Source organism: Scardinius erythrophthalmus, assembly GCF_964197995.2.
Source record: "Scardinius erythrophthalmus genome assembly, chromosome: 9".
Lineage (NCBI taxonomy): Eukaryota > Metazoa > Chordata > Actinopteri > Cypriniformes > Leuciscidae > Scardinius > Scardinius erythrophthalmus.
Genome location: NC_138229.1, coordinates 6,215,989 through 6,243,655, shown reverse-complemented (window position 1 = coordinate 6,243,655; position 27,667 = coordinate 6,215,989). Strand labels below are relative to the sequence as shown.

Below are 27,667 nucleotides of genomic sequence, written 5' to 3'. Positions count from 1 at the left end.
TTTTGTTTTGAAGGTCTTCTACAGATTGAATGTCTTTGTTTTGAAGTTTTACATGCATCCAGGGTCAAAAACCTTGATTTTATCATAATATACATTGCAGCGTCAACTCTTTTCTCACAGTGTCTGAAACAGATAAAGGAATCAGTCTCGCTGAATCAGTCTCTGCTCTGATTGGTCATATGGCCCAGTCTGTTTTGACCCGTCTACCGGTTACAGCGCATGTCAGATGTACAGCGCTCATTACCAAATCTGAATTTCAGCTCCAGATCATTCTCAGCACTTGATATTAATATCAATATTATGAAACTATACTGCCAAAAGAGCACCGTCCTTCGGATGAGACGTTAAACCGAGGTCCTGACTCTCTGTGGTCATTAAAAATCCCAGGATGTCTTTCGAAAGAGTAGGGGTGTAACCCCGGCATCCTGGCCAAATTTGCCCAGTGGCCTCTGTCCATCATGGCCTCCTAATCCTCCCCATATACTGATTGGCTTCATCACTGTCTCCTCTCCACCAGTAAGCTGGTGTGTGGTGGGCGTTCTGGCGCAATATGGCTGCCGTCGCATCATCCAGGTGGATGCTGCACATTGGTGGTGGTTGAGGAGATTCCCCCCTTCTATGTAAAGCGCTTTAAGTGTCGAGAAAAGCGCTATATAAATGTAATAAATTATAATTATTATTATTATTGATGCACAGTGATACAAACAGTAACAATGGCGTCGGTTTTCCCATATCAATTCCAGTGCAAGTCCTCATCCTTGCTTTCACAGCACAGAAAACAGTGTCTTCTCGACATGTCGACAACACAAACTAAACTTTTCCAGGCCTACATCTCAACTACAGTGTTTGAGGGCGGGTCATCAATGAACACCATAGGCTGGAATTATGCAAATTAGATTTGAATGGCTTGAAAAAAAATAGTCAGCTCAGGTTTTTTAAGCTTACAGCAAAGTAGTAAAAGTGCACATAAAGGAAAAGTTGGTGTGAGCTGTCGTAAACTCCTCTGTGTTTGCTCTTTTTAATCCAAATTAAAGTCTCAACAGAGAGAGTATTTACAACTCTAATCTCTCATAACCCTTTTTAATTATTTCCTAAGCTGTATTAAGAATTATACACCAAGAATTGTTTAAAACAGATAGCATCAGTGCTAAAATCTGATTTGTTTGAAGCTATTGTACAATAAATGACAAACATATCTGTGACCACCAGCTAAGTTAAACACAAAATCAAGATAAGGGTGTATTTACTTTCCTTATACATGTTCACAATTCATGAATGTTATTGAAAAGAAAAAAATGTCTTTGCAAGCTTTATTCAAAATGTAATAACTTGATTTTACCTCTGAAAGGACTCTCTTATTCCTCAGACTCGAAACTAGGCCATGTGGGTTGGGAAAATAATACAGGGTTAAATTCTTTTTCTTATTCAATATTATGTTTCTCTTGGAAATATATCACTTTTTGGTTGCAAAATAGGTTGCAAATGCAATTTCATGTTTATTTTAACGCACTATTTTATTTGGCTACTGTAAACAGCTTACAGTTAGGATGTTGAACTATATTATATCTTTTATTGTCTTTCATCATACTGATGTTGCAACTGTTTTATAAAAGCAATAAGCTTCTATAATGCTGTGCGTATTGCTTTATTTTCCTCACTTTTAAGGTACCAGTTGAACACTATGGTGGTGGACACTGAGGCAGGCCCCTACCGCAATCGAACTGTGGTGTTCCTTGGATCCACCAGGGGAACCGTTCTCAAGTTCCTCATCACACCCAGCCCGGAGAACCAGTACTCCAACACCAACACCTTTCTGGAAGAGCTGGAGGGCTACAACCCTGAAAGGTGATGAGATTTCTTTGCTTCAAACACTATTGTTTTTCAGGCACTGTTCAGTTTTGGTCTATTTTGCTTGCTATTGCTTGCTTGCATTACTTTTCTTCTGTCAGACTAGTGGTAAGAAAACATCCAAAATATACATTTATACGGAGGCCGAGAGAACTCAGCGCGCTGCAACTGAAGAAAACGCATGCAAACATGCACGTGTTATCAGACTAATGAGAACGTTTTCTTAATTTGCTGGTGTTTTTTTCTATTGTGTTTTCATCAGTTACAGCACATTGAGCTCTCTCAGCTGCCATACAATTAAAGGGCTGGTTCACCCAAAAATGTGAGACTTCAAATTCAAACCCGTGAGACTTTCGTTCATCTTCGGATCAGAATGAAGATCTTTTTGATGAAATCTGAGAGATTTCTGTCCCTCCATTGATAGCTATACAACTACCACTTTGACGCTTCAAAAAGTTCATAACGAGGTCGTAAAACTAATCCATATGAATTGAGCGGTTTAGTCCAAATTTTCAAAAAGAGACACGATCACTTTGAATTTAGGCTTTTATTCACCACACATCAGTTGTGGTAAACGGAGACTCAAGCATATTCGCTTGACGTGTTACGCTGCACGTTTGAGCTTCAGCAAGAGGTTTGTTCTCGCGCACCAAGCAGGTTTGGTTGAGCTTCAGTTTATGTTTGCTGATCAATGTTTATATGTGAATAAAAGACTAAATTCAATCTGTTCATCACATAAAGCGATCAAGTCTCTTCAGAAAATTTGGACTAAACTGCTCAATTTTAATGGATTAGTTTTGCGTTTTACTCTTTATGAACTTTTTGAAGCGTCAAAGTGGTAGTTGGCTGTCAATGGAGGGACAGAAAGCTCTCAGATTTCCTCAAAAAGATCTTCATTCTGATCCGAAGATGAACGAAAGTCTTTCGGGTTTGGAACAACATGAGGGTGAGAAATTAATGACAGAATTTTCATTTGTGAGTGAACTAGACCTTTAGATGTTTATTTTATTACACTTTATCTATCTATCACATGTAGATTTCAATTAAAATATATGCTAGGCCATTTTCTCGAAATGAGTTTTTCTCGTACACTGAGCCAGAAATCTCCACTTCAGCATTACAAACTTTCCCGTTTTATTCCCGTCTAGGTTTTTACAGAGAGGTTTGTTAATATATAATTGCCTGATATTTATTTAACATTTAATAAAAAATAAAAAAAGTGAAAATTATGTGAACCTGGCTTTATGTTCTGATTTCTATTCTGGAAATGTATGCATATTTAATTAGATAATGCCTCATTTGCATATTTAAACAGAAAATGTATTCACAACAAAACTGCAGCACACTCTTAGAATAACAGAACGATATTGTCCGCTGGTGTGGACGTTATTATAGTTATCGTTATAGGTATGAACGGGCCTTAAGAATACGACATCTATAGATGGATCTATACATCTCCTGCCTTCCCGATAAGACAAACTTGTTTCAGTATTTGGACACGGACTTTAAAAAGTAAGGAAGGGAGATCAAGTTGTTTTTGTCCTTAGCGTCCTTTAATCTGCTTCCAGACTGAATTTATTTTGAAAAATCCATTTTTATCAAGCAGTTTCCCACAGTTGTTTACTGATGACGTTTAGCCCTGGATTAAAAACTTTCGCACAGTCAAAGAGAAAAAGATATTCAGTATCAAATGCAATGGAAGGAAGAAATCCATGATTTTTATCCACAAACAAACACACCGCACCTCAAAAAAAATATCCTCAAAAGCAAACGGAGGTAAAACGATTCAACAGGATTTCTGATTATTTTAGTGCATGTGTGTGTGTGCGTGTGTGTGTGTGTGTTTGCGAGCGTGTGGCACTCTGATGGATGAAAACATGACTGGGGTTTTGAAGATGAAAGGCAATACCTGTCTGGAGGAAGAACAGAGAGATGCATGCTGGGACATGAAGGCGAGTTGTGTGGCGGTTGAGATAAGGTTCTCAGTTGGATGCAGCGCTCGCTGAGAAACACACACACACACACACACCTGAAACAAAGAGATCACTGTGTCTGCTTGACCTTCTGTCTTGCCTCAGGTGTTCTCTGGATGACATCCAAAACTCTCACACAACTTCCTGTAATGCGTCTAATTTGTCTTCGAGCTATTTATCAGTGTTTAGATTACATGCCTGATATCTGTGGACCAACTGTTGAGGAGTTTCTCTGAGATGCCGGTGTCGTAATTTAATCAAAGATGTTGCAGTAATTTAATGCTTTATTAGCAGACAGTTAATGTGTGTTGGAAACAAACCAACTTTGACTTAATCTCTTTTAGTGTGTATTTTTGGGCTGTTTGCCACTTTTTACAGACAGTAGAAAGATGACAGGAGATTATTGCAGAGAAAGAGAAAGGGGGAATTTGATCAGGAAAGTAAACACAAGTTGGATAAAACTCAGAATTTAAGAATTTGCCCAATTTCAGTTCATGAGTTTGAATTTACTGAATTACAAGCCATTCCATGTATCCAAAATTGCATACTGTCTGGGTAGGTACCACATTTATGTTGTATATAGTATGAATATGAGCAGTATGAATGAAATTCAGACGTACTACATCCGCCATGTTGTTACTAGGGGTGTGAATTATCACTGGTTTCGTGATTAAATTCGATTACGATTATCATGTCAACGATTCGATTCAATATCCTCACTTTTCAATATTACTGCACATGCCTACATTTTCGTCAATGAATATAAGCAGTCAGATATGTGAACTCCCTTATTATTTTATCTGCTCCAAGAAAGTATACTTCATGAATGTAGCAAACATCAAGCGCAACTTAAATCCAAACACACATTTTTTATTACTCGCTTTTGTGTTTCACCTCCCTCCGCCATTTTACACTAGCACGATGCACATATGTGACGAATAATGCATCGATTAATCTCAACACCCCTAGTTGTCATTATCATGTGTGACCTATCAGCGTCAGTTGTGTCGCTTTACTACCATTCATAAATCCTCTCCCGTGGCCTCATGGGATAGTAAAATGTTCATTAAATGCGCAGAATCCTGGCAGAATTAGTAGGTCATCCAGGGAGTTTTCACCTAGCGTTCTTCAAATACTATGTATTTTGACATATTACTCTTTTAGTGTACTATAGTAAGGAAGTATGCGATTTCAGACGCAGCAATTGAAATTCAATAGGTAATGCAGTTTGGGGAAAATAGTCTGGTCCATAAATTAACAGTTAAAAAGTTCGGGAACAAATAAACTTTTATTCTGGAAGAATGCATTCAATGAATTTAAAATGACAGTAAAGATTTTTTACATTATTACAAAACAAAACTTTTTCAAGGAAATGCTGTTCTTCGAACTTCATATTCATAAAGACTCCTGCTTCAACATTGATAATAAGAAGAATAATTATTCAGCTTTGCCATCACAGGAATAAGTTAAATTTTATAATATATTTGAATAGAAAACAGTTAGTTTAAATTGTAGCAATATTTCACAATATTACTGTACTGTTTTTTGATCAAATAAATGTAGTCTTAGTGAGCATTATTTTAAAAACATTAAAACATCTTACCAACCTCAAAGTTCTGAACAATTGTGTATGTTAGTGAAGTTTCTCTCTCTGACCCCTTTTTGCTACTGTACCTTTTAGACTAAATGAAAATGACATATACAAGTTCTATATGTAAATGACCTCTGTAATGATTGGCTAACCTTTTCGCGTGTGAAACGAGTTTGAACGTCTCCGCCAAGCTGCTGAGTACGGGTGGTCATACTGTACGTTAATGACCTCGTGACTCATGGAGACGCTGATGTGAAGATGTAGGGTTTTAATGAGTGTGTGCATCCGTGTTCTAGGATGTGTTTAGTTGTAAAAGTAGAGGAATGGTTGTATTGATGGTTTTCTTGTGTGTGTGTGTGTGTGTGTGTGTGTGTGTGTGTGTGTGTGTGTGTGTGTGTGTGTGTGTGTGTGTGTGTGTGTGTGTGTGTGTGTGTGTGTGTGTAGGTGCGGCGATGATTCTGTACAGGCACGGCAGCCTCTCTCTCTGACCCTGGACAAACCCAGTCACACACTCCTGCTGGCCTTCCACTCCTGTGTGGTGAGAGTGCCTGTCGCACGCTGCCAACTGCACTCCAGATGCATGAAGTAAGAACACACACACACACACTCAATCTGTACACTGATTAAACACACTCACATTCACACACGCGCTGTCGTTTTCCATCTTAAAGTAAACTGTGCCACCCAAACGCACACTGCTTCATCAGCGGCTTTGAAATTACTGTGACCCAGCTTTTACAATTTCCTTTAGACAACACACACAGTTCTCCTGGCCCGTCTCCCGTACGGCACATTTGGAACGGTTTCTTCCTGTGTAGCAGTAAAGCTCTGGTGTAATTCAGCCGTGATTAATGGTAGAGGCTTTGATTGAGTCTGCTGATGCTCTCTCATCTTGCGGGACGTGGTACAGTGAGCGCACTCGTACCATCTGCACCAACTCAAGTCTTTCCAATCCACTTTGTACGTCTGCAGCACCATGTGCTCGTTTAAATGACTCCTGCACCCGCACATCATTTTACCATGGGTGGCACAAACCTCATTTCCCTCCATGCACAGACTCGCATAAATAAATGCATTGCGTTAAGAATGCATTGTGTTGTTTATTATAAAGTATCAAATCATAATTGTGAAATGAAAATGATGTGTATGTTTCTGTCGTTAAATTTTTATTTCAATATTCATATGAAAAATTCATATTTTCATAAGAATATTGAAGTAATAACTAAGGAGTTGTCAAGGGTAAAACATCCACATGCATATGAGATTTTTTCTTCATTACAGTAATGAGGAAGGAGTAATAGTTTAAATAAAAAAATGTAATAAATAATTAATAAAAAAAAAATAAAAATAATAAATATTATTATATATAATATTATATATATATATATATATATATATATATATCATAAATATTATATATATATGATTTTATTATTAATTAATTAAATTTTTTTATATTTTATTTTATATATATGTCAGCTTTGGTTGCAGCAGAGATGAAACAGGATGTAAGTGCAGCAGTCTTTAACTTTAATTTCAAGAACAATATCATATATACACAAAACAGAATCTCAGGAACAGGAACATGCTCAGGAACAGAACAACCAACTAAACGTCGTTTAATAGCTAATATACTACACGTGTTAGCAAACACCACTAAATGTGAACGTGACCAGACAAATAGTGAAGATTATAGTGAACTAAACAAGGTAATTAATAGAACACAGCTGGAACAAATGAACTAATGACGTGACCATGGTAACTAAAGAGTGGCGGGAAATCAAACAAAGGAAGGCGTGAACTGAAGAAATACAAACTAAAAGTCCTTGAACTGAATAAAACTCAACATAATGGTGACAATATAATTGCATATATATTTAGAGAAGTGAAACTGGAGAGCTGGAGAGACAGATACGGCAATCAGAAAATGAGAATGCAGTCTTGTCTGTCTCTGTTCATTCAGTCTTTGTATATCTCTGTAAATCACGATTTATGTTTTCTGGTTTTGCTTTCTGTATTCATTATAGAGGAGGTCGGTATAGTCCTCTGTAATAACATTGACATAACATTGTGTGTGTTTGTGTAGAAACTGCATTGCGTCCAGAGATCCATACTGTGGCTGGACCAGAGGAAGTACGTGCTCACTCCTGCGGCCAGGCACCAGGTCAGATCCATGAACCATGAACATCCTCTACACAAATATAAATGCTTGGCAAAAGCGTTGCAAGCATGCTGGCTCATTGTACATACCTAACATGCATTCAAACCTCAACTCAAGGGGGCGATAGAGTCACCCTCAAATTTCAGTACCACTCCCGTCAACAAACGCAAATGATTTTACACAGGTTTCTTGAACACTCATATAGCCAATGCAGATGTGTTAATGTTTTGGTAGCGCCACAGTGTTTGCATGTTATATTGGGGTAGGAAGAAGAACTTTAATATAAAAAATACACTGTAAACCAGATGTGTTATTATTTATGTAGCTGTCTAATCATGACAGTTTAGCAAACTTGCTCAGTAAAAAGGTCTGCCACGACAGCTGACAGTCGAATGTGTTTTGGATTGTGTTCGGACACATTTCTGAATGCAGTGATGCATCAAATTGAGTTTGCATAATTAGAAGCGTTTACATTCACTTGCATAGAATGCATGTCATGCATCTAATCTGTGAATTTGCGGTTTATGTTCAAATCCGTTTTCTCCTGTTTTGCAGATTACCTTTCGTGCAGGACGTTGAATACGGAAACACCTCACATCTCGGAGACTGCGACGGTGAGTTTGTGAACCTGTTTAGGATGTGCCCTTTAGCTTCCCCGAGAGAATTCTCTAGAAACTCTTCAACAATACAGAGAAGATCCAGTCTGGTCTGGTTCGAAAGGTTTGCTTAAGCAGTCAAAGTCACAAGAAAGTCACAGTTTGGAGATGGAGGGAAGATAATGAGAGAGAAAACCAGCCTTGAGTCTTTTCTTTTTAGAAATTAATTAATTCCTTTAAAGTGAGTTAGTGACAGTGTATATACATTGTTAAAAAGACAAAAGATGGTTTATATTTTCTAAACATTCAGAAGCTTAGATTCGCTGTAAATGCGCTCTAAATGGCATTTTGCAAGGCTGGCAGCTTATGAAACACTCACTGTCATTCTCTGATATATTCATGGCTCAGACCGCTTAAATATGTTCCAAAGTTCAGATTTAGCAGAACATGGAACAGCAGTGAAGTTCTCAAGTCTCTTCCTCAAGAGCACTTGACATAACAGACTGCTCAGACAGAAGAAGTTATATATTGCTGCAGCCGTATAGGTTCAGCTGAGTCATATACGAGAGACAGAGAGCGAGAGAGCACAGAATAAAGTTCACTGGCTTAGTACGCTAGTGCTTTCAAGGAATCTGTCTCTGTGAGATAGTCCCAAGATAAAAATGGAGAACAGCAGCAGAATATGAGTGTCTTGTTTGGATTGTTAATGTCTACACACAGTTTAGTTAAGGAAAAGAATGACGGCCGTATTCTATGACTTCTTGAAGTAACTTCCTGAAGATTTTAGGAGACACAACTAGATTTTGAGAGTGATTTCGGGTTGATATGTGATATGACCTCCTGTTTGAGAACCAATGGCATAGAATCAATAGCGGGGCTACTGGGGCATGTTGTCACACTATGTGTGGTAAGTTGTCACAATAGGAATCTGCCATTAAGAATCTATTTTAGGCTGTTTGGCTTATTTTAAAGGTGCATTACCCCCTCTGGCGAAAAGCGAAACTGCAACACTGCAACTGAACGCGCATGACGTCACGCCCAGTCTCAAATTCCAACCCGAATCCCTCTTATTTATTTTGCTGTACAGGATTATAGAGGCAATTGCAGTGATCAGAGAAGGGCTCATTCAGCCCATCAGGCAATTGTTTAAGCATGTATGGGTTCGAAAAACGGATATTTTTAACATGAAATGTTGCGCAATGCACCTTTAAGAATTTAAACAAAACAACTTACAGTATGAATCAGTATGGTTTGTATTACTCTTATTTGAAATTGTAATTAGTAAATTACAGCATATAAATGTGACAACTTGACAAAATTTAACAGGTATGAACAAAGTCTTTAAAATGTTTTGCGATTGGACTTTTGACCCAAACCCCTGAGATAACATGAGTTTGTGAAAAACGGAAAGGGAATGAACAGAAATAAATCAACCCCAACATCAAGAGGCAATAAGGGAGCTAATTGAATTGATCATTGAAGAGAAATTTAGGCACATTCATAATATAACTGAAAATCAACCCATAGTGTGAAATGATTTGGTTTTCAGATGTGACTCCGAGTCACAGGCTCATTAAACTCAGCAGTCCTGTTAAAACAGCTCCAGTCTGCTGGTCATCTACATCAAACGGCTGTCTTCTTCTGTCCTCACTCTCTCCATCCATCGCATAGAAGTTCAGTCTTATTTTAAACATTCTGAGATGAGTGAGACACTGAATGCCTAAACAGATCAGAACAGAGATAAAGAACTGAGTTTGTTCAGAGAGTGTTTGAAATCACTGTTTGATGCTGCATGCTGAAGTTTGACAGAAGCCATATAGCCATATAGTTTATACAACCATGAGCAGTGAGTTATTTTCTCTTTGTTTTGTCAATATTGCTGAAATATACTTATTTAGTGTATATACGGTATCCAACTTTTTAAGTTTTTTAGTTCAAAAATACAAGGTCCAATCCAGCCCTTGACCTAAAAATGAGTTTGACACCCTTGGACTAAGACAATTATAATATACTATAAATTCAAAGAAGAGAATGGTATTAGAGAAAATGGTCTATGGTCAGGAGATGTCTGTCTCTCTCTTTGAAATGATTGCTACACTCCTGAGAACACACACATTACAAGCAATCTTGTAGAAGTATTTTAGTCTTTAAGAATGTTCAAAGGAATGTTCAAGGAAACAAGATATTGAGAAAAGGGTTCAATTGTTGAGTGTGATGTGTGCAACAGACTCCTGCTGTTACAATGAACAAATGCGATGAGAGCTGAGATTCCCAGCTGAGAACATTCATAATGGCAGAAAACATAAAGGTAATGGGAGAGAGAGAGTACAAGAAGAGATCAGAAAATTGGGGTTTGTGTATGTATGCATGTGTGTTTATATGCTTTTGCGTTAGTGTCATTATGCATGTGGGTGAATAGACAGAAGAAATGTGCTCTGTCAAAGAGTGTATGTTGTGTATACTGTTGTGTATTTGTGGTAATGCCATGTTTTGGTGGCGGTACCATAGTATTCATAGAAGGGTTGCACACAATATTTGTTAATAAACTGAATGAGTGAGCCACCAAACAATGAAAGGTTACAGTACTCCCCTTCATGTCATTCCAAAACATGTCCATCTTCTTTTGTGGCTTACAATAGAAAGGAAATCTTTTGGACTGATATGAGGGTGTGTAAATGATTACAGGATTTTCCTATTTGGGTGAACTTTTCTTTTAAAATTCCTATTACTGTCAAGCCATTTACTAGTTTGGATACTGAGGTATAGACGCAGATTCTGACAGCTTTTCATTTCTGAGACAGCTAACAGCCCACACATAAACGGCACTGCTAGAAGAGAGATAGTCAGCGAGAAGAAAGCCAAGAAAGGAGATAATAGAGGAAGAGAGGTAGACTGAGAAAATAGAGGTTAAAACCAAGGACATCTTACAGAGAACAGCAGAATAAAGAGTACAAGAAATGCTGTTAAAAGAGAGGAGAAAGGCCAGTGCTATGCAAACGCCAATTCAAAGAGGAGCGATTAGATAGTAGGGTATTTAAAGCATGAGTCATCAACTCCAAAAATCGCTGTGTTCTTTAAATTTGCCGAACAATCTCTCTAGACCTATCTTGTTATAATATTTCTTACATCTGCTCACGCTTTCAGAATAAAGCTGAAGTGCACAGGTTACTAATGGCCGGTGTTTGACATGCAGTGTTTACATGTTCACTTCTCTGACTTTTAAGTGTAAGGTTCATAAGGTCGTATTCCATCTCTTGTACAGAGTGACCCTGTCTGTGTCTACCTAAAACACACACTATATCTAGTCTAGCGAAATAGGAGAGACTGTAGGCTACAGTCTCTTGTTTTTTGATCGATTGTTGGGGCTGTAATGTACAGAAACTCAATAGATCAATCGCACACAGCTTCATAAGTCAAGAGGAGCTACTTTGATGTTTTTGTAAGCCATTCAAGTGACAATTTTTAAATGGTTGGCCCTCCTGAGCTTAATATCAATAGTTGTAGATGTTACAGTGTTTTTTTTCTACCAAGTCCTAAAGCTGATTTTTGCCTTTCAAGTCGCTAAAACGCATAAAACTTGTGCAAATAAATTGCAAGTTACTATTTTTGAATTGCAATGTATTTTTCTGTTTTTCATGCAGGTCTGTTACGTGAGAGTTTTATGGATGAGCCTGAAAGTCTTGTTACTTTGAACCTGCTGGTTGTTGCTGCAGTCTCTGCATTCTCCACCGGGGCGGCACTCTCGGGTCTGGCAGTGTGCTGGATTATGGGTCAGAAACACCGTCACCGTTCGCATAGCAACACTCCATCGTCCAGTAGTCAGCGGAAGAGCGAGAAAGAGCGTTGCATGATGGGACAAAGCAGAAGCGGCTCCGTGATGAGTGTATCCCGGCACAGCGGCGCAGACCGGCCGCGCTCACAAGGTGAGACACTCTTCGTCATGCCCAATGGTTGGGTCAAAGCGGGCGACTTGGACCCAGGTCTACTTCCCACACCCGAGCAAACTCCCCTGCAGCAGAAACGTGGGCTACGCCTGTCTGATTCTGGATCCAGTTGGGACCAAAGTCAGACCTTCTTGAGCTCGGTTGGCACCCAGTGCCCACCTCCACCATCCACCTTGTTTCTCAGCTCTAAACTCCTGCAAGGAAATGGCCGACGCCACGAGGAAGCCATTGAAACCGGTATCGACCGCCAACGCTACGTCTCCCTCTCCAAGTATCGGGATCAGGGAATACGCCCAGGCACTCTTCTTCGCAAGTCAGCAGGTGAATACAACTACCCCATGACTCCCCAAGACTCCCCCGACCGGCGGAGAGTGGTGTCGGCCCCCAGCACCCAGATAGAGTACAGCGGAGAGCCTCTTCGCTGGACCCACGAAGGCTACATCTTCAGCAGTCACGGCATACCTCCAACGGGCCACCACTACACCACGTCCTCGCAGCATCCCGCGGGACTGACACGCTCCGTGCTTCATGGGTCCCGGGGGATCATCGACCTGGCGGACTTCAGCCACCTGCTCGGGAAGGGAGGGAGCGATCGGACGCCGACAGGCCAGTGAATGAAGAGAAGCAAGGATGCGAGTAGCAGGAAATTGTAGAAACGTAAGCGGCTGAAACCTCACGTGGACTGCAGAGCGCAACCTGGCCAACCACAGTAGCTCACTGTAACTCTCTCTCTCTCTCTGTCTTTCTTTCTTTTCTCACCTGCTTGTCATCCTTTTCCTCATTTGTCTGGAACGGCTTGCATGAGGACGAGCCAAAACGGACCTCACTGACTACAAGAAGAGTGGCCATTTCAACTGGAAAGACCTCTTTCTCTTTTTCTCTCTCTTTATCACTCACAATTACACAAATATGTAGGCAGAGACATGCTTTTCCCAGTAGCTCTCATTCTTGCTGACTGACTGTGAGTGTGACTTACCAAACCTTATTGCCCCTTTATCAGATGGAGGAAAGAACCATAGCCATCTTGAAGACTATCTATCTCTGAATATGGTCACACCTAGACTCTCTTTAACAGGTTACCCTTTCAGCAAATTTGTAAGTTTGATATAACAGCAGCATTTCATTTGGGAATTGGGATAATTGTTCAATACAAATACAACCAAGAACCCAATAGTTCTTTGTAATGACTCGGTAAACGGTGGTCAGTCTCGTCTGATTCTGGTCGATACCAAACTGAGGACATCTTATTTACATTAGTGTAAATTCTGTAGGAGCAGGTTTGGACAGATCAACTGGTCAGAAGGAAATATTTGGAACAGAACTTTCGCTTCGGAATCGCTTCTCTCCCTTTTACGTTACTGATTTATAAAAAAATATAACTTGATGTAGCCCATCAAATTTACACTTTATAAATAACATAAATAGCAGTGTTGTAGTACTCGAGTCTGGACAAGAGCAGACTCAGACTCAAGTCTGACTCAAGTCCGAGCCCAAGACCATATATTTATGACTAGTCAAGACCAGTTCATTTGAGGCAGAGTCCAAATGCTCCTAAAAATAATGGTGATGGTCTTGAAAATATTTTTTGCATATTAAATGGGAAAGTAAGGAGAAGCAGATTATATAGAGGGCCACATTGCTCAAAATAACATCAACTGTCTGTCTCCATCTGCAATTCTTTTTCCATTACAAACGCTTGTGTGTGACATCACTTCTTGTGGGCGGGGCCCCGTTCGCTTTGCAAGATTTGCGTTACGCCATTTGCTCTGATGCATCACTTTGACCAAAATGTATGGATGTATGGATAGAAAAGATTTTTCTTTTTGTATGCTTGGAAATTGTGCTCCTTTGTTGAGTGAGGCATTTACCTCAGTATTACCTCAGCCCTGAATTCAGACTTTACAAGAGAGAGAGACGGAAAGAGAGAAAGCTTTGGTCGGATGAGTTTCATGGCCTCAACCACATGAATTTCTGTGTAGCTCTGTGAGTTTCATCAGAGGACTCTCTGAGAATTTATGAACACGCTGGATTCCAAGTTTTTTGTCTTTTTGTTTGGTTTCTTCCTTTTTGTACAGTGAATTTTTTACACAATATGTAACACGTAACATGGAACACAGAACTGAGGAAAATACACCCGCTGTTTTCTAGAAAGACACGATTAGAGACAGAGAAAGAAAGACTCTGTCCTGAGGACTCTTGGACTTCTTCTTTAAGATGCTGTTTCACCTTTTATTTCTCCTGAAGTCTGAAGGAGAGCAAACGAAAATGCCAGAGAAGAGGAATCGCATTACGTGAACTAAACGGTTTACAAAGTCAAGAAATGTCATGTGATTTGAAGCCAGTTATGTTATTGGGTGTGTGTCTGTGAAATAACCAATCATTTTGTGTATCATATCCATCATAATATATTTCCCTTCCTTTTTGTATTTATTTGTTTTGTTTTTTAGTCATGGAAGTCCTTTCAAAAGTTCTAGATCATCAACGCAATGGATTGCGTGTTTTCATTCATGTACCTGGGAACTGTCGGAGTGAAATCCCTGTGTCCTTAAGTCGTTGTGTCCCTATGTGAGAATACTAAAAGGGTAGCATAATCAAATCTACACCGAAAGACTCCCTGGCTCTGTTCCAAACCCTAGAGCTGCCTACCTAGACAGCATTGAAGGTTGTTAAAACAGTAGGCTGAAAAACTATTCTGCCTTGCCAAATTCGGACAAAAAACAGTTTCATCCAAGATGACAGACAGAGTACATTGATGCATCTTGAAGACATTTTTACCTGAAGCGACTCAAGCCCTATTCGGACGAGATTAGTTTTACATGGAGAGTTGTGGTAAAGTAATTATTACCAGAGCTTCTCAGTGATTTTAGTCCCGTCCAAATGTGCCATCTCAGTTATAATTTCAGACAATGTAAAGATTATTGCAACTTTTACCTTCTGTAAAATGGTCCGGAAAAAATGACCTCAGGTAATGCTAATCCCGTGCGAATAGACCAGCTATAAATATGAGCATAAATATCCCGTCATTTCTTAAATGTTAAATGTAGTTTTCCGCGTTTTTTCAAGAAGCATTCAGTTTCGTTTTAGGTGGTTTAGTCTGTGGCAAACTTCAAGTGTTTTCCGCATACCACTCAGATCAAACAGAAGGACGAAAGCACTTGTTAGAGGAACTTCTTTTAGCTTTAGGTAAGTGCCTATTACCAACAGAATCCAATCAGTTAATTAATGAATTGTTTGACTGGACCAAACTGTTATATCAGGAAGCAACGTTATACGCACATCACTACAGGGAGGTGACGGCAATGCGTAAATTACATTACTCCATCTACCCTTGTAAAACTAATCCCATCCGAATAGGGCTTTATATTGCATATATACATTTATCAGTTAATGCATTCTGTGGGAATCAAACCCATGACCTTGGTATTGCTGGCTCCATGTTCTGCTGTTTGAGCCAGAAGAATGCTTTACATCAGCCCTAAATTCAGACTTTATAAGACAGATGTATGCATCTGGCAGATGCTTTTATCCGAAGCAACTTACATTGCATGTAAGGAATACATTTTATCGGTTCATGCATTCCCTGGGATTCTCTTAATGGCCCAATTAATGGAGTTTCTGTCCAAGAAGATTGTTTCAAAACAGTCATTTTGGTTAAGATTCTGCCTTTAAAAGACAGTAGGAGGCTCACTAGGGTTTGGAAAAGAGCCTCTTCCTCACCAATTTTCTACATGACCCACGCACCCAAGTGTCCATCTCCACATAGGCTAGCTTTGTAATTAAATGTCTAATAGCATCAGTCTGCGAGATATTGAAAGCAGATGTCTGATTAGATGAGTTGCCACACACACTTGAGTTCACTGGAATGCATTTAATAATGGTGCTCATGCACCTGCAAGATGTCTCTTATTAAAAGCACGTGCTACACGCATCACTTAAGCATACTCCCCATCCTAGAAACCATACGCCTTTGCTGATGCTCTCAGAAAACACACTCCTGCAGTTGTGTGTTACGGTCGGTTGAACATTGATTAGCTCATAAATCCAGCTGAAAGGAGAGTCATGGTTGATTGCACTGTCTCTCTGTGCGTGTGTATGTGTGTTTATGTGTTTAAATTACCGTGTGTATGTATTTCTGTCTCCTCTCTTCAGCACTAAAGATACACCCGGCAGGAAATAGGATCCAGAACACAGGAAATGTATCCCGGTAGGCAGGAAATGCAAGGATATAGCCGCTTACCTGTAGGTCAAGGACACAAAAGCAAGTAATCAAATGCAGGAAGTAGCAAATGCCGCTAATATTCTAATGTGAAAACCACATGTGGAGAAAGAAAGAAAGAAGATATCATATACTTTCAGCTAACATTTCAACTAAGTTTCAACTAACTCCTCAATCTTCAAAGAAATTGTGCCATATCCATCTTCAAAAGTGTTTGCCAACAGAAAATGAAATCGCTAAGTTTGCTAATAAGCTACAAAGATGCCAGAACAAGTGTTTCTTCAGAGTGTGACTTGTCACACGCCGTTCGTGCTACTAAATGAATTGATACCTCAATATTTGCAGCTTATTGAGGTGTGCTTTTCCTTTTCGAAGTGCTCAAAGTTTAGTTTCTCGCCGTGTGGATACATAGCAACATGAAACCACATAGCTATCACATATTTTCTTTAAAAACATTTTTTTAAAAGGATCATTCCTAATTATCCTTTTTTCACACACAAACTGCCTTCAAGTGTCAACACATAAACTTGAAAGTTCAGTGCCTAAAGCTTATTTCCTTTGTAGCAGGAAGTCCCTCGGTGTAAATTAAAATGGCTTTCAATTTCCATGACTTTGTCCCTCATAATATTTTTCTTTTTGTTCGGATGCTTTCTGCTGTTTTTAGGCCTTTATTGCTCTGAATGATATTGAGTGACATTGACTTTTTCACACAGTGCCATTTGTGTTAATTCTGGTCTATTATTCTCAAGGAAAGTGTTGAATGTGCTGTGAATGTATTCAAACGATTTTCCCCCGTCCGCCTTCCTTTCATAATCTTTGATCATGCTGCAACAAGCACAATATTGTACAATAACCAAGGCCAATAATGTATGTTTGACTTTTTCCACAATGTTTAATTCACTTTTGTGTTCCACAAATGATCACATCTATTGGTTCTCACAGACTTTGCAAAGGATGAGGAAGGATCTGAAGGAACAGCATTTTGTATATGGCGACGCAGATTTGCGTTCGCCGTGAAGGGCTGTGTGTTAGACTGAATCAGTGTTACGTTGAGTTGTTTATTTGACTCAGCTGCTCTGTACATAGCTCAAATCCTGAGTTTCACCCCTCCGCTGGCGATGATGTAATGTCCCTGTGTATAGAAGTCGAGGGGCGGTATACAGTGATAATTGTTTTGTTCGTTGGTTGGTTTTTAAATAACCTCACCTGTATAGAAGTACACACTTATACATCCAGTTTCACACATGAACACACACGACTCAGTACTGGAGCACACACTTATTTTCAAACGTCAATCAACACGGAGATTTTATCATTCTAATAAACACATTTGATTGTTTGACCTTTGTCTCTGTGAAATGTGTCATGATTCCTGTCTCATTTTGCAGTGAGGCTTAAAGGAATAGTTCACTTAAAAATGAAAATGACAGAATTTTCATTTTTAAGTGAACTATTCCTTTAAGTGGTTGCCGGTTGCCTAAGATACTATGTTGTCAATTATGACAGACTTTTGCAAGATACCGTATATCAGTATGAAACACCTATAGAGGCTAACTAGAGACTATTTATTCCAGCAGAAGGTTGGCATGCAATGAATTTTCTTTAAATAAAAAAAAATATATGCATTAAATTCATCAAATTTTAAAAGATAGAAATCATATTAGTTTTAATCCACAATAATTCATTGAACATTGAATAATTTCATGTTGCCATTTTTGTCATGTCTCAAGGTTCTAAATAAACACTGGCAATTTATTAAGCAATATTCAATTGTTTTCCAACAAAACATTTTTTAATTGGTAATATATTAATTATTCTATAGGATATTCCATATTACCACTTTCCATACTGTTAGTCTTTAGTACAATCCCTTCAACAAAAGCAAGTTCCTCAGTGACATCATCCTTCAGGAAGAGGCATCATTTTGGAGGGAAAACAGCACAAACACTAGTAAGCATTAGCCATGGATTTGATTGCATTCAGTGATGCTTTGTGGTTTTAGTTGGTTGGCTTATTCCATTCAGTTGATAAAATTATAGAAATTGGTATCAACATTCAAAAAGATGATTCAATAGAAATCAAAATGAATGTACTGTAAGCTAACTCTCAGTCCCTCACTGGTAACGGCTAACTTTAGCTGTTTGTTATGCATCCTGTTAGTTTTAGTGTTTGTGCATAGATCTGACTAATATATACTGAGTAATGTTTACACATGATCATCAAGTGGAAAGGTTGTTGTTGCCTTCACTTGCACGGTACCGCCCAGAAGATGGCGTTTCACAGAATGCACATTGAAATTTCACAGAGCATCTCTCTGTTGCTATGGAGAACCATGTCACCATAGCAACATCTGTGCATCTGAAAGACTAGAGTGATGTTGTTTTGAAGGATCATTACTTGGAAGTTAATTAGACGCATCAACATATCAATTACATCAGGCATTTAGCATCAATGCAGTTTAATTTGACTTATTCATGTTCTTTGCCTCATAATGGATAGGCCAATTAATAATAAAAATAAGTCAAATGTGTAATATATGCCTACTATTTGATGTGCAGTAGCCTTTTTTAATTTTAATAAATCAAATTCATCATCCCCTAAAATCCCATTGCAATTAAAAAAAATAAAAGGGGGCAAAACAACAAATTGACAGGACTGGTCTAAAAAGATGTCTCAAAACCTACTGAGCTGCCTAAAATACTGTGATGGTACCATGGTACAGTGATGCTATCAGGTGGTAAAACCAAAATACTTTGATAGGCCTACTTTAATAAAGGTATACTATGGTTTTACTATGTTAGCTTACATGTTCAAAAATATTGTATTACCATGATTATATGTCCAAAAATCATGATTGTACGAATGATATGATTTTTTTTAGGTAGGCCTACTCTCTAGGGATGATGTGGCATTTAACACTGGGGCTCTTTTCAGTTCAGATGATAATATAGAGTCGCTCGCTGTACACATACTGCATGTGTACGAGACTGCAGAGGCAATGCATGTGAAATACACTAGATGACCACTAGAGTGCAGTTTAACCTCACATAACATCTCGTGCAAACCGTCTGCTCGGAGCTGAAGGCCTGTTGAATGAAGGACCAACCCTGCGAAAATTACAGAAGGGCTGTTTTAATTTTATTTAATTATTTATTTACAAAAAACTAACATTAACAATGAGCAGTATATTTGTTACAGTATTTATTAAGCTTTGGTAACATTAGATTCTAGTAACGATACGATACCCTCACGTCACATTTCGATACTAACATATCACAATACTGAGCTCACGATATGATATTATTGATATGATACTCCAAGACATGTGGTAAAAGGTAACAAAAATGTTAGTGTTTTAAAATGCTAAATTTGGTGTTACATTGGGGGTGGAAATGAATAGGCTTGGACTTGGTGAAACCCAAAGCACAGGACAATGGTGATACCAGAATAAAAATATTCATGATTCTGAAGCTGAAAATACATAATTATTTTAGACGAATATGCTTGCACTCTGTCGCTGACTAGATATTTAAAATAATGTTGGTCACTTTTTACTGTAACACATAAGACGTGGCATTATCAGGACCCACAAATATTCACCCATTGCATTATTATACATTATATTCAACATTATAAATAGTAGTTTAATGTAGGCTACTAATGACCAGGGTTGGGGAGTAACGGAATACATGTAACGGCGTTATGTAATCAGGATACAAAAATCCAATAACTGTAATCCGTTACAGTTACGTCAAAAAACGTTGTAATCAGATTATAGTTACATTTTGAAAAAAGGGGGAATACTTTCAGGATTACAATGGTTTCATTTGAAACTAAATAAATAAGTATTTTGGCATAATAACACTATATTAAGCGCTGCTTGATTATACTGTAGTTCCTGGTTCTGTTGCCAGTAATGACTCACGTGTGCCACGCGCTGGTGCATGCGCAAATAACAGCCTTCTACAATCTCCTCAGACGCAGACTGAATCACTGCTAGTAGAAACGATGCTGCCTGCGGGTAAAATCACTTTTAATTCATGGAAATTCCGCTGCTGTTTTGTAGAAATTAGGAGAGTAGCTTTTTTTTAGTACCCAAAATGTCCTTTCTTAATCTTTTCTCACGTAACGGGATGTTCGCTGTCTAGGTAACGTAGGGGAACTCCTGCCAACGCCCCAAGTTCAGTCAGGCAAATTAAAAAAGATCACGGCTTTAGTCAACATGTAATCCTATTTTAAAATAAACTATTTTACACAACTAAATGTTGTGTTTTTATTTTTTAGTTAAAAATTTGTTAAAAATAAAACAAAATAATCTGTAATACCATACATTAGCCACTAGATGTCTGTATAGCCCTTTACATAAATATATATATTCAGGCCTGTGTGTATATTTTGCAAATCCTTAATAAATAAAAGTTTTTTTTTTTTTATAATATTTCTTCTTGCTTGACTTTATTTATATACGTGACCTTGAAGTAATCCAAAAGTAATCAGTTACATTACTTTCATATTATAGTACTTGGATTACGTTACTGAATACTTTTTTTAGGAAGTAATTTGTAACTGTAATGGAATACATTTTTAAAGTAACCCTCCCAAGCCTGCTAATGACACTAAAACTCTGTAAACTTAAGTTTATTATCACACAGTAAACTTTATTTTGGGTGAATTATACACAATACAGATTAGCTACTATGATTAATGTTACTATCCACGACACACATTTTGCATTGCGATATATTGTGACATGATATGTTGTTACACTGCATCTGCAATACTGAGTCAGACTGTTATGATTGATAATGTCATAATTGCATAGGAAACAGTGGCTGCATCTGTGAAAAAGCTGACTTATTGCCTGGCAGGCTGCCTTGATGCAATGATGCAGGCAGCGTTTGTGGACTAAAGTACCTCACAAAACTAATTTCTAAGGCAGCCTAATGGTTGAATGATCTACAGCAAAACAGAGATAGCTTTGGTGACAACTAAGTGAATATTTAATTAGCAACAACAGTAATTTCTCATAAGAAAGGACATCAAAAGTGCAAACCGTTGGTCAAAAACGAACATTTTTACACACAAACTGACCACCAACCGCGACGGCTTATTTATTTTTCTTGTACAACTGTGAGAGAATTGAAAGTAGGCCTTCAGGATTGTGGGATATCAAAGGCAGCGAAGAAAAGGCTTACATCTGTGGGCGAATTCCAAATGGCGTTTTTGCACCCTTGAAGGGCATTTCGGGACGGGGACGCTATTTTTTGGGGCCTTCCAAACGAAACTGAACAAGTGAACAACTTAGACAAGTCCGTTAGCGAAGGGAAGGGAACACGAGATTGTCACTTAAAGGAAGTAATTTATTCGTTTATGGTCATGTGACCCAAGGTGGCGAATCCTAACATATAAATATGGCGGGAGAGATGGAGTTACCATATAAACAAAATAGACACATTTTCGTCATGCATTTCATATTAAGTTTTAAAAAGTTTCATAGGTAAGAATTGTGTTTAACTTACGAAGTTAGAGCAGAACGGGAACACACACAAAGCATATTTTAAAAAGCTCATAATAAATGTAGCATACATTTATTTATCATAATACCGTTGTTTAGCATTGTTTAATTCAAAAATCGCTCATAAAGGTATCCCAGGAGACAGGAAGTGAAGCTAACATTGGATTCGGATTTCAGACATATTGATGCCTTCCTACCTTGGAATGCATCCTCCGAAGGCAGCATTTATTGCACAAGAGTAAGTGCTTTGAAAACATTATCCATATATTAGGCCTAGCGTCCTTTACAAAGTATTTAAATCATTTACTTGTGGTTTGTGATGCAGCTGCTGTCTAATCCATATAGTTGGCTGAGTCATCTTTCAACAAAAATTTCTTTGCAAAATCTCCATTACACTGTGTCTCGTTTAGAGGGGACCTATTATGCAAAATTCACTTTTACATGGTGTTTGAATCAAGCGGCAACCTCCCTGTCTCTCTCTTGAAACCAACACGTATGTGAATTAAACGGCAATTCATCAACTGTCCGCTTGAGGCTGGCTGCAAAAGTGAGTCAAATCTGCATCTCCCCCATGTTGAAATGCCCAACTTTACAGCAGAAAAAAACATGTTTACAGCCTGGAGCAAAAAGTGGCTTTGGTCTATACAGCTAATTTTGCCCTTCATGACAACTGTGAGGGGGGTGAACTTTTTTATAACTCATCCGTTTAAATTATATTAAGCCTTTAATTTCTGCATAATTAAGGGTGTCCACTTTTGAGTGACAGGTGGATTCCCGCTGCTGTGGTCGTCATCATTAGCCGTTTGTCTGCTGTCTGTTAGCCGCCACGTTACCTCAGCTAATTGTCTGACTGTAAAAATAAATAAATTCGGGAGTGACGCGCTGCCAAGATGGTGACGGTCGCCATCTTTTTAGGCTTCAAAAACGGTCTTCAGAAACCTACGGGTGACGTCACGGATGTCCATATTTTTTTACAGTCTATGGTTAGAACATTAATGTGTTTTTAAGCAGTGTCTCAGAACAAGGCCCCACCCACGACTGCTGACGGACTCTGCCCTATTAGCATAGACCCGCCCTGAATGAGCTGTACACAGTCTGCCATGTTTATCTCCTCGTCAGAGCATTTAACAGCAGCATTCAAGTAAGAAATGTATTCTTATTAAAGCTACTAAGCTATTCAGTCAAGAGCATTTTTTACAGTCTATGGTCAAGAGCAGTGAGTGATTTTCTATTTTTCTTTTCTTGTTTGATTAATAATAACAGCATATACTGTATTTTAAGCTGCTTTGTTACACACAGATTTAATATACACATGTGATTTCTTTACTTGCTGTTTTCATTCACAGACATAACCGACTGTTTATGTGAACTTTGTGTGTTTTTGACATAACCTTATGTGTATCTGACAGTTTAAGCGCAATAAGACGTGAAATATAACTTAGTTTAATACTCAGGGACGCGCTGTCTGACAGAGTATCCGAGAAATTCTTGTTTCATTGTGATTAATCACTCCACACAACTTTCCATATTCTACCAAAAACTAAATTCTGCCTTTTCTGTGGCAGAAATTGCTTTTTAAGTTGCACATTTGCTTAAATTTAACAAATTTCCTGACCAATAATTTGTGGTTAAGACTGTTAAAAGCTTAGTGTTTAGCCATTTTGGGCTTGGCCCATTTTTATTTAAATAACTCGATAGCTCATGTTAACTAATGTTATAGCAAATGGAACACATTTCCTTTATTACTTTTCCACTTCATCATGTTAGAACAAATAAAGCTAGAACAAATGCAGAGGATAATCATTTAGACATTTTATAGCATTCATTTCATATTTTCACAAGAATGTAGGCTACTGTGGCTGTGCGACTACCTTTTAATTGCACCATATTAGGAAATGTGAGGTAGTTCCTCTGATATAGTGGTAAATCGGTAACACTTTACAATAAGGTAAATTAGATAACATTAGTTAACTACCTTAGTTAACATGAACTATGTACAATACTTCTTCAGCATTTATTAATCTTAGTTAATATTAATTTCAAAATGTACTAATACAATATTAAAATCAAAGGTTGTATTTGTTAACATTAGTTAATGCACTGTGAACTAACATGAACAAACAATAATAATATTATAATAATTCATTACATTTAAATAGCGCTTTTCTCAGCACTCAAAGCACTTTACATGGAAGGGGGGAATCTCCTCAACCACCACCAATGTGCAGCATCGCCCTGGATGATGTGACGGCAGCCATATTGTTACACCCCTACTCTTTCGAAGAACATCCTGGGATTTAACATCTCATCCGAAGGACGGTGTTTAGACAGTATAGTGTCCCCATCGCTATACTGGGGCGTTGGGTCTCACACAGACAACAGGGTGAGCAAAAAAATATATATATATACTGGAACAAATGTATTGCTCATTGTTAGTTCATGTTAGTTAATACAATAATTCATTTTAACTGATAAATAATTGTTAAAGTGTTACCGGTAAATATTTGATCCATTGGAGATAAACCTTTATTTTATTAGGTTTCTCACATAGGCCTGTGACGGACCTGCTTCAATCTATCCATATAGATTAAGCAGACTTTGCTTTGCTGACTTTTAACAATCAGTATGAACTGTGCTCTCTTTTATGAACTCTTTTTAGAAGAAAGTAAAACCCAATAGAATCCAGACCACAATTGGTAGTAGCAATCCACTCTGTCACATCAAGAAACACATGCACAAAGTGTCCGCTGAATTCAACATGTAAATATTGCAGCAAAATACCAATGTGGACAGGTGTGAAGCAAACTATGAATGTGAACATGTTTGCGGTGATGATAGCAGCTATTTTTTTCCTTTCCACTCTATCTTTTCCCTCAACATGCCGAAGCGATCTGACCAGGATGTAGATGGTTTGTGTGGAGCAAAATATGACAATGACTACTGGTATAAGATACCCTAAAATCTCCAAAAGCAAGAAAAAACTTGTTTTGAGCTTTTCTTCCAGCTTTCGGTCATAACAGGTCTGTAATTTTTCTGGGACAAGGTCATCATAGTTACAAGCGCAGACCACCGCTACGATCACCCAGATGATAATGCACTCTGTGATGGCGATAATCCTACTTCTGGGGGCCAGTGCCTTGCTCAGAAACGGAAACCTGACGGCTATGAACCGGTGGATGCTGATGGCTGTAATGATGAAGATACTGCAGTACATGTTGGAGAATTGAGTGCACAGCAGGAACGAACACAATACACTCGGCTCTATTGGACAGAAGGCCTCCAGTATCCTGAAGGGAAGAAAAAGAATAGCCAGGAAATCGGCAGCCATCAGGTTGATCATGTAGATGTGCGTGTCTGTCCAGCACTTAATGTGGCAGAACATGTATAGAGCCGTGATGTTGAAGGAAGAGGCCACTATGAAGACAGGTATGTAGGCCACACGTTCAAAGAGATGGAACGATGCATCTGTGTGGTTCATCGATGAACTGCAGTTAAAGTCAATCTAGAAGACAACAAGTAATATTGTATGAAGGGTTAGTTTTTTCAGTGGGGGAAGCAGCTTGCAGAGGTTACACACGTTTGTAGATGTCACCTTACTGTGACAATGTTTGAGTAATCAAACCCCACATAAAATTATGAGAATGCCATTGCATTACACACCAAATATTTAAATACATAGAGCTCAAAGGCTGCTGATACTTCACTTTTCTTCATAAGTCCTGCTCGTTCTTCCTTTGGAGAACATGTTAAACCTTCTCTGAGAAAACCTTCTCTGTTTCTGTGGTTTTCACTGAAAGTGTGAAATAAGTTCTTCTCAAGTTCACATTGCTGTAGTGGAATAGTTTATCACATTAAAGGGATAGTTCACCTAAAAAATTTAAATTCTGTCATAATTTACACTATGGAAGTCAATGTGGCCCATCAACCCATCAATTAAGTTTGATTACCCGTATTCTTTAAAATATCTTCTTTTCTGTTCAGCAGAAGAAAGAAATTCAGGTTTAAAAACTTGAGGGTGAGTAAATGATGACAGAATTTTCCGTTTTTGGGTGAACTATCCCTTTAACTATGAACATGTTCCACTAACATTTCACGTGTCCAAATACATTTTGATGAACACTTAATCTTGTTATATCATTTAAAGCCTAATAAACTTGTTATGTATTGTTATGTTTTTATGTAATATCTAACCTGAGAATGTGCTTTCTGCTAAATAAATACCACATGGTTTGATATTGATCTAATGCAATGATTTTCACAAATGTGGCTTAAGCATCTAAACATTTTTAGGGTCCCTGTACTTCAGAGTATAGAGAGCAAAGTGCAGATAAGCATGGTAAAACATTGAGCTGGCTGTAACAAACACTGTGGTTTGAAATCATCACGTAGGCTGATCTTTTTGACGTAGACGAGGACAGGAAGTGAAGAACAGTGTGGTTAGACAAAACTTAGCTCTAGGTTTGTAATGAATAATACGTTTATTTACAAAAAAAAGTGCTTCAGTTGTTTATGATATGATGTTCAAAATCATAGCATTTGCAAAGTTTTTAATGATCCCACATTTATAATAATATGTTTTGCTAGTATATTTCTGTTACAGTGTGTATGATTACATTCATAGAGAATTGTTTTAAAATTTGATATATGATTTTAGTGTTTACTGATTTTTATAGCTCTTTATTTTTATTGTTGTTGCTAAATATTAAAGGAATAAATAAGTATATAAATAAATTTGACATTGACATTGAAGTTATCATAATCAAAATAATTCTGTAAACTACTCTTGATCACTAAAAAACTCTTCCAGTTAAAAATCCTCAGTTGTCATGTTAATGAAACAATTATAATTTTTTTTTTTTAATTCCAATTATTCCTTCATTTCCATGATTTACAACAAGATCAACTCACCATGGTTTACTGCTTGTTCTTCTCTCAGCACCGCAGCTCTCAATGGTGTGATAAGTGCTGTGTTTTAAAGAACTGAAATGCGAAAGTCGGCTGTGTGCTGCGTGACCTGTTGCGTATCCTCTGCTGATGCTAAATGATGTGGTGAGTTCTGATTGAACTTCAATGAACTGTAACATGTCAGACTGATCACCTAGACTCTCACTGCTTGTTACATTTTTCCATCGGAAGTTTTGGTTACATGCAATTCTTATATGGTTTGCCACATGGTGTTATGATGTTTATTGAGAAGAAAAAAAAAACGTCCATTGTGAAATGCATGCATGGAAAAAATTTGTGGTGTTTGCTCATTCAACCATGACGCTTAAAGGCAGGGTATAGGCGATTTGTTTCAGGTTTTTTTTTTTTTTTTTTGTTATTGTGGTTGAAAGTCTTTACAAACACTAAGTTAAGTGGTCTAAATGTATTTATATGTATATATCTCGTCTGTGGAAGGCGTAGGACCATAAAACGTTCGTTCAATCATTGCATTCGGTCCTGTCTCCTACTTGCCTGTCAACAAACTATATGTATTTCCATACCTCCGTGCACCTGCTCATGCAGGCGTCACACATCATCACTGTTTCATGCTCTGCAGAGTTAGACAGACGTCAGTCACTGAGCACCACAACAGAAACAGCAGCACCAACTTTAGTTCCACCTTTAACCGTTCCAGAAAAAAGAGTCCACCCTCAAGTTTTGATTATATTCTGGTCTCTAGATAGTCCCTCCTAAAAATCAAAATGTAAGTTTTTTAGCTTTTAATATGAATATGTGTCACAAATCAAGCCTCTGTGGTTCCTCCCACTCGCCACCAGAGGGCTTCATCTCCCGAATATTAACATTACATATTTTCACTCCATTTCCCATAACCCCGTG

The 27,667-nt window shown here is 38.1% G+C and overlaps 2 protein-coding genes across 2 annotated transcripts in view; one reads left to right on the top strand and one right to left on the bottom strand.

Moving 5' to 3' along the window:
* Positions 1-17,664, top strand: part of sema6ba (sema domain, transmembrane domain (TM), and cytoplasmic domain, (semaphorin) 6Ba) — a gene marked incomplete at its 5' end in the record, with an annotated part of 55,224 nt that extends 37,560 nt beyond the window's left edge. Inside the window, 5 exons of the mRNA XM_081373441.1 lie at positions 1,666-1,845; positions 5,857-5,997; positions 7,499-7,576; positions 8,129-8,187; positions 11,811-17,664. Coding sequence (XP_081229567.1) covers positions 1,666-1,845; positions 5,857-5,997; positions 7,499-7,576; positions 8,129-8,187; positions 11,811-12,727 — 1,375 coding nt within the window. The 3' untranslated portion in view covers positions 12,728-17,664. The remainder of the gene's footprint in view (positions 1-1,665; positions 1,846-5,856; positions 5,998-7,498; positions 7,577-8,128; positions 8,188-11,810) is intronic.
* A 5,434-nt stretch (positions 17,665-23,098) lies between these two features.
* LOC308696699 (G-protein coupled receptor 55) lies at positions 23,099-25,322 on the bottom strand (the record flags this gene model as incomplete). The annotated part of the gene is made up of 1 exon (XM_081375593.1): positions 23,099-25,322. One exon carries the CDS (start codon positions 25,320-25,322, stop codon positions 24,465-24,467), a length of 858 nt encoding a protein of 285 aa, XP_081231719.1. The 3' UTR covers positions 23,099-24,464.
* Positions 25,323-27,667: the final 2,345 nt, after the last annotated feature.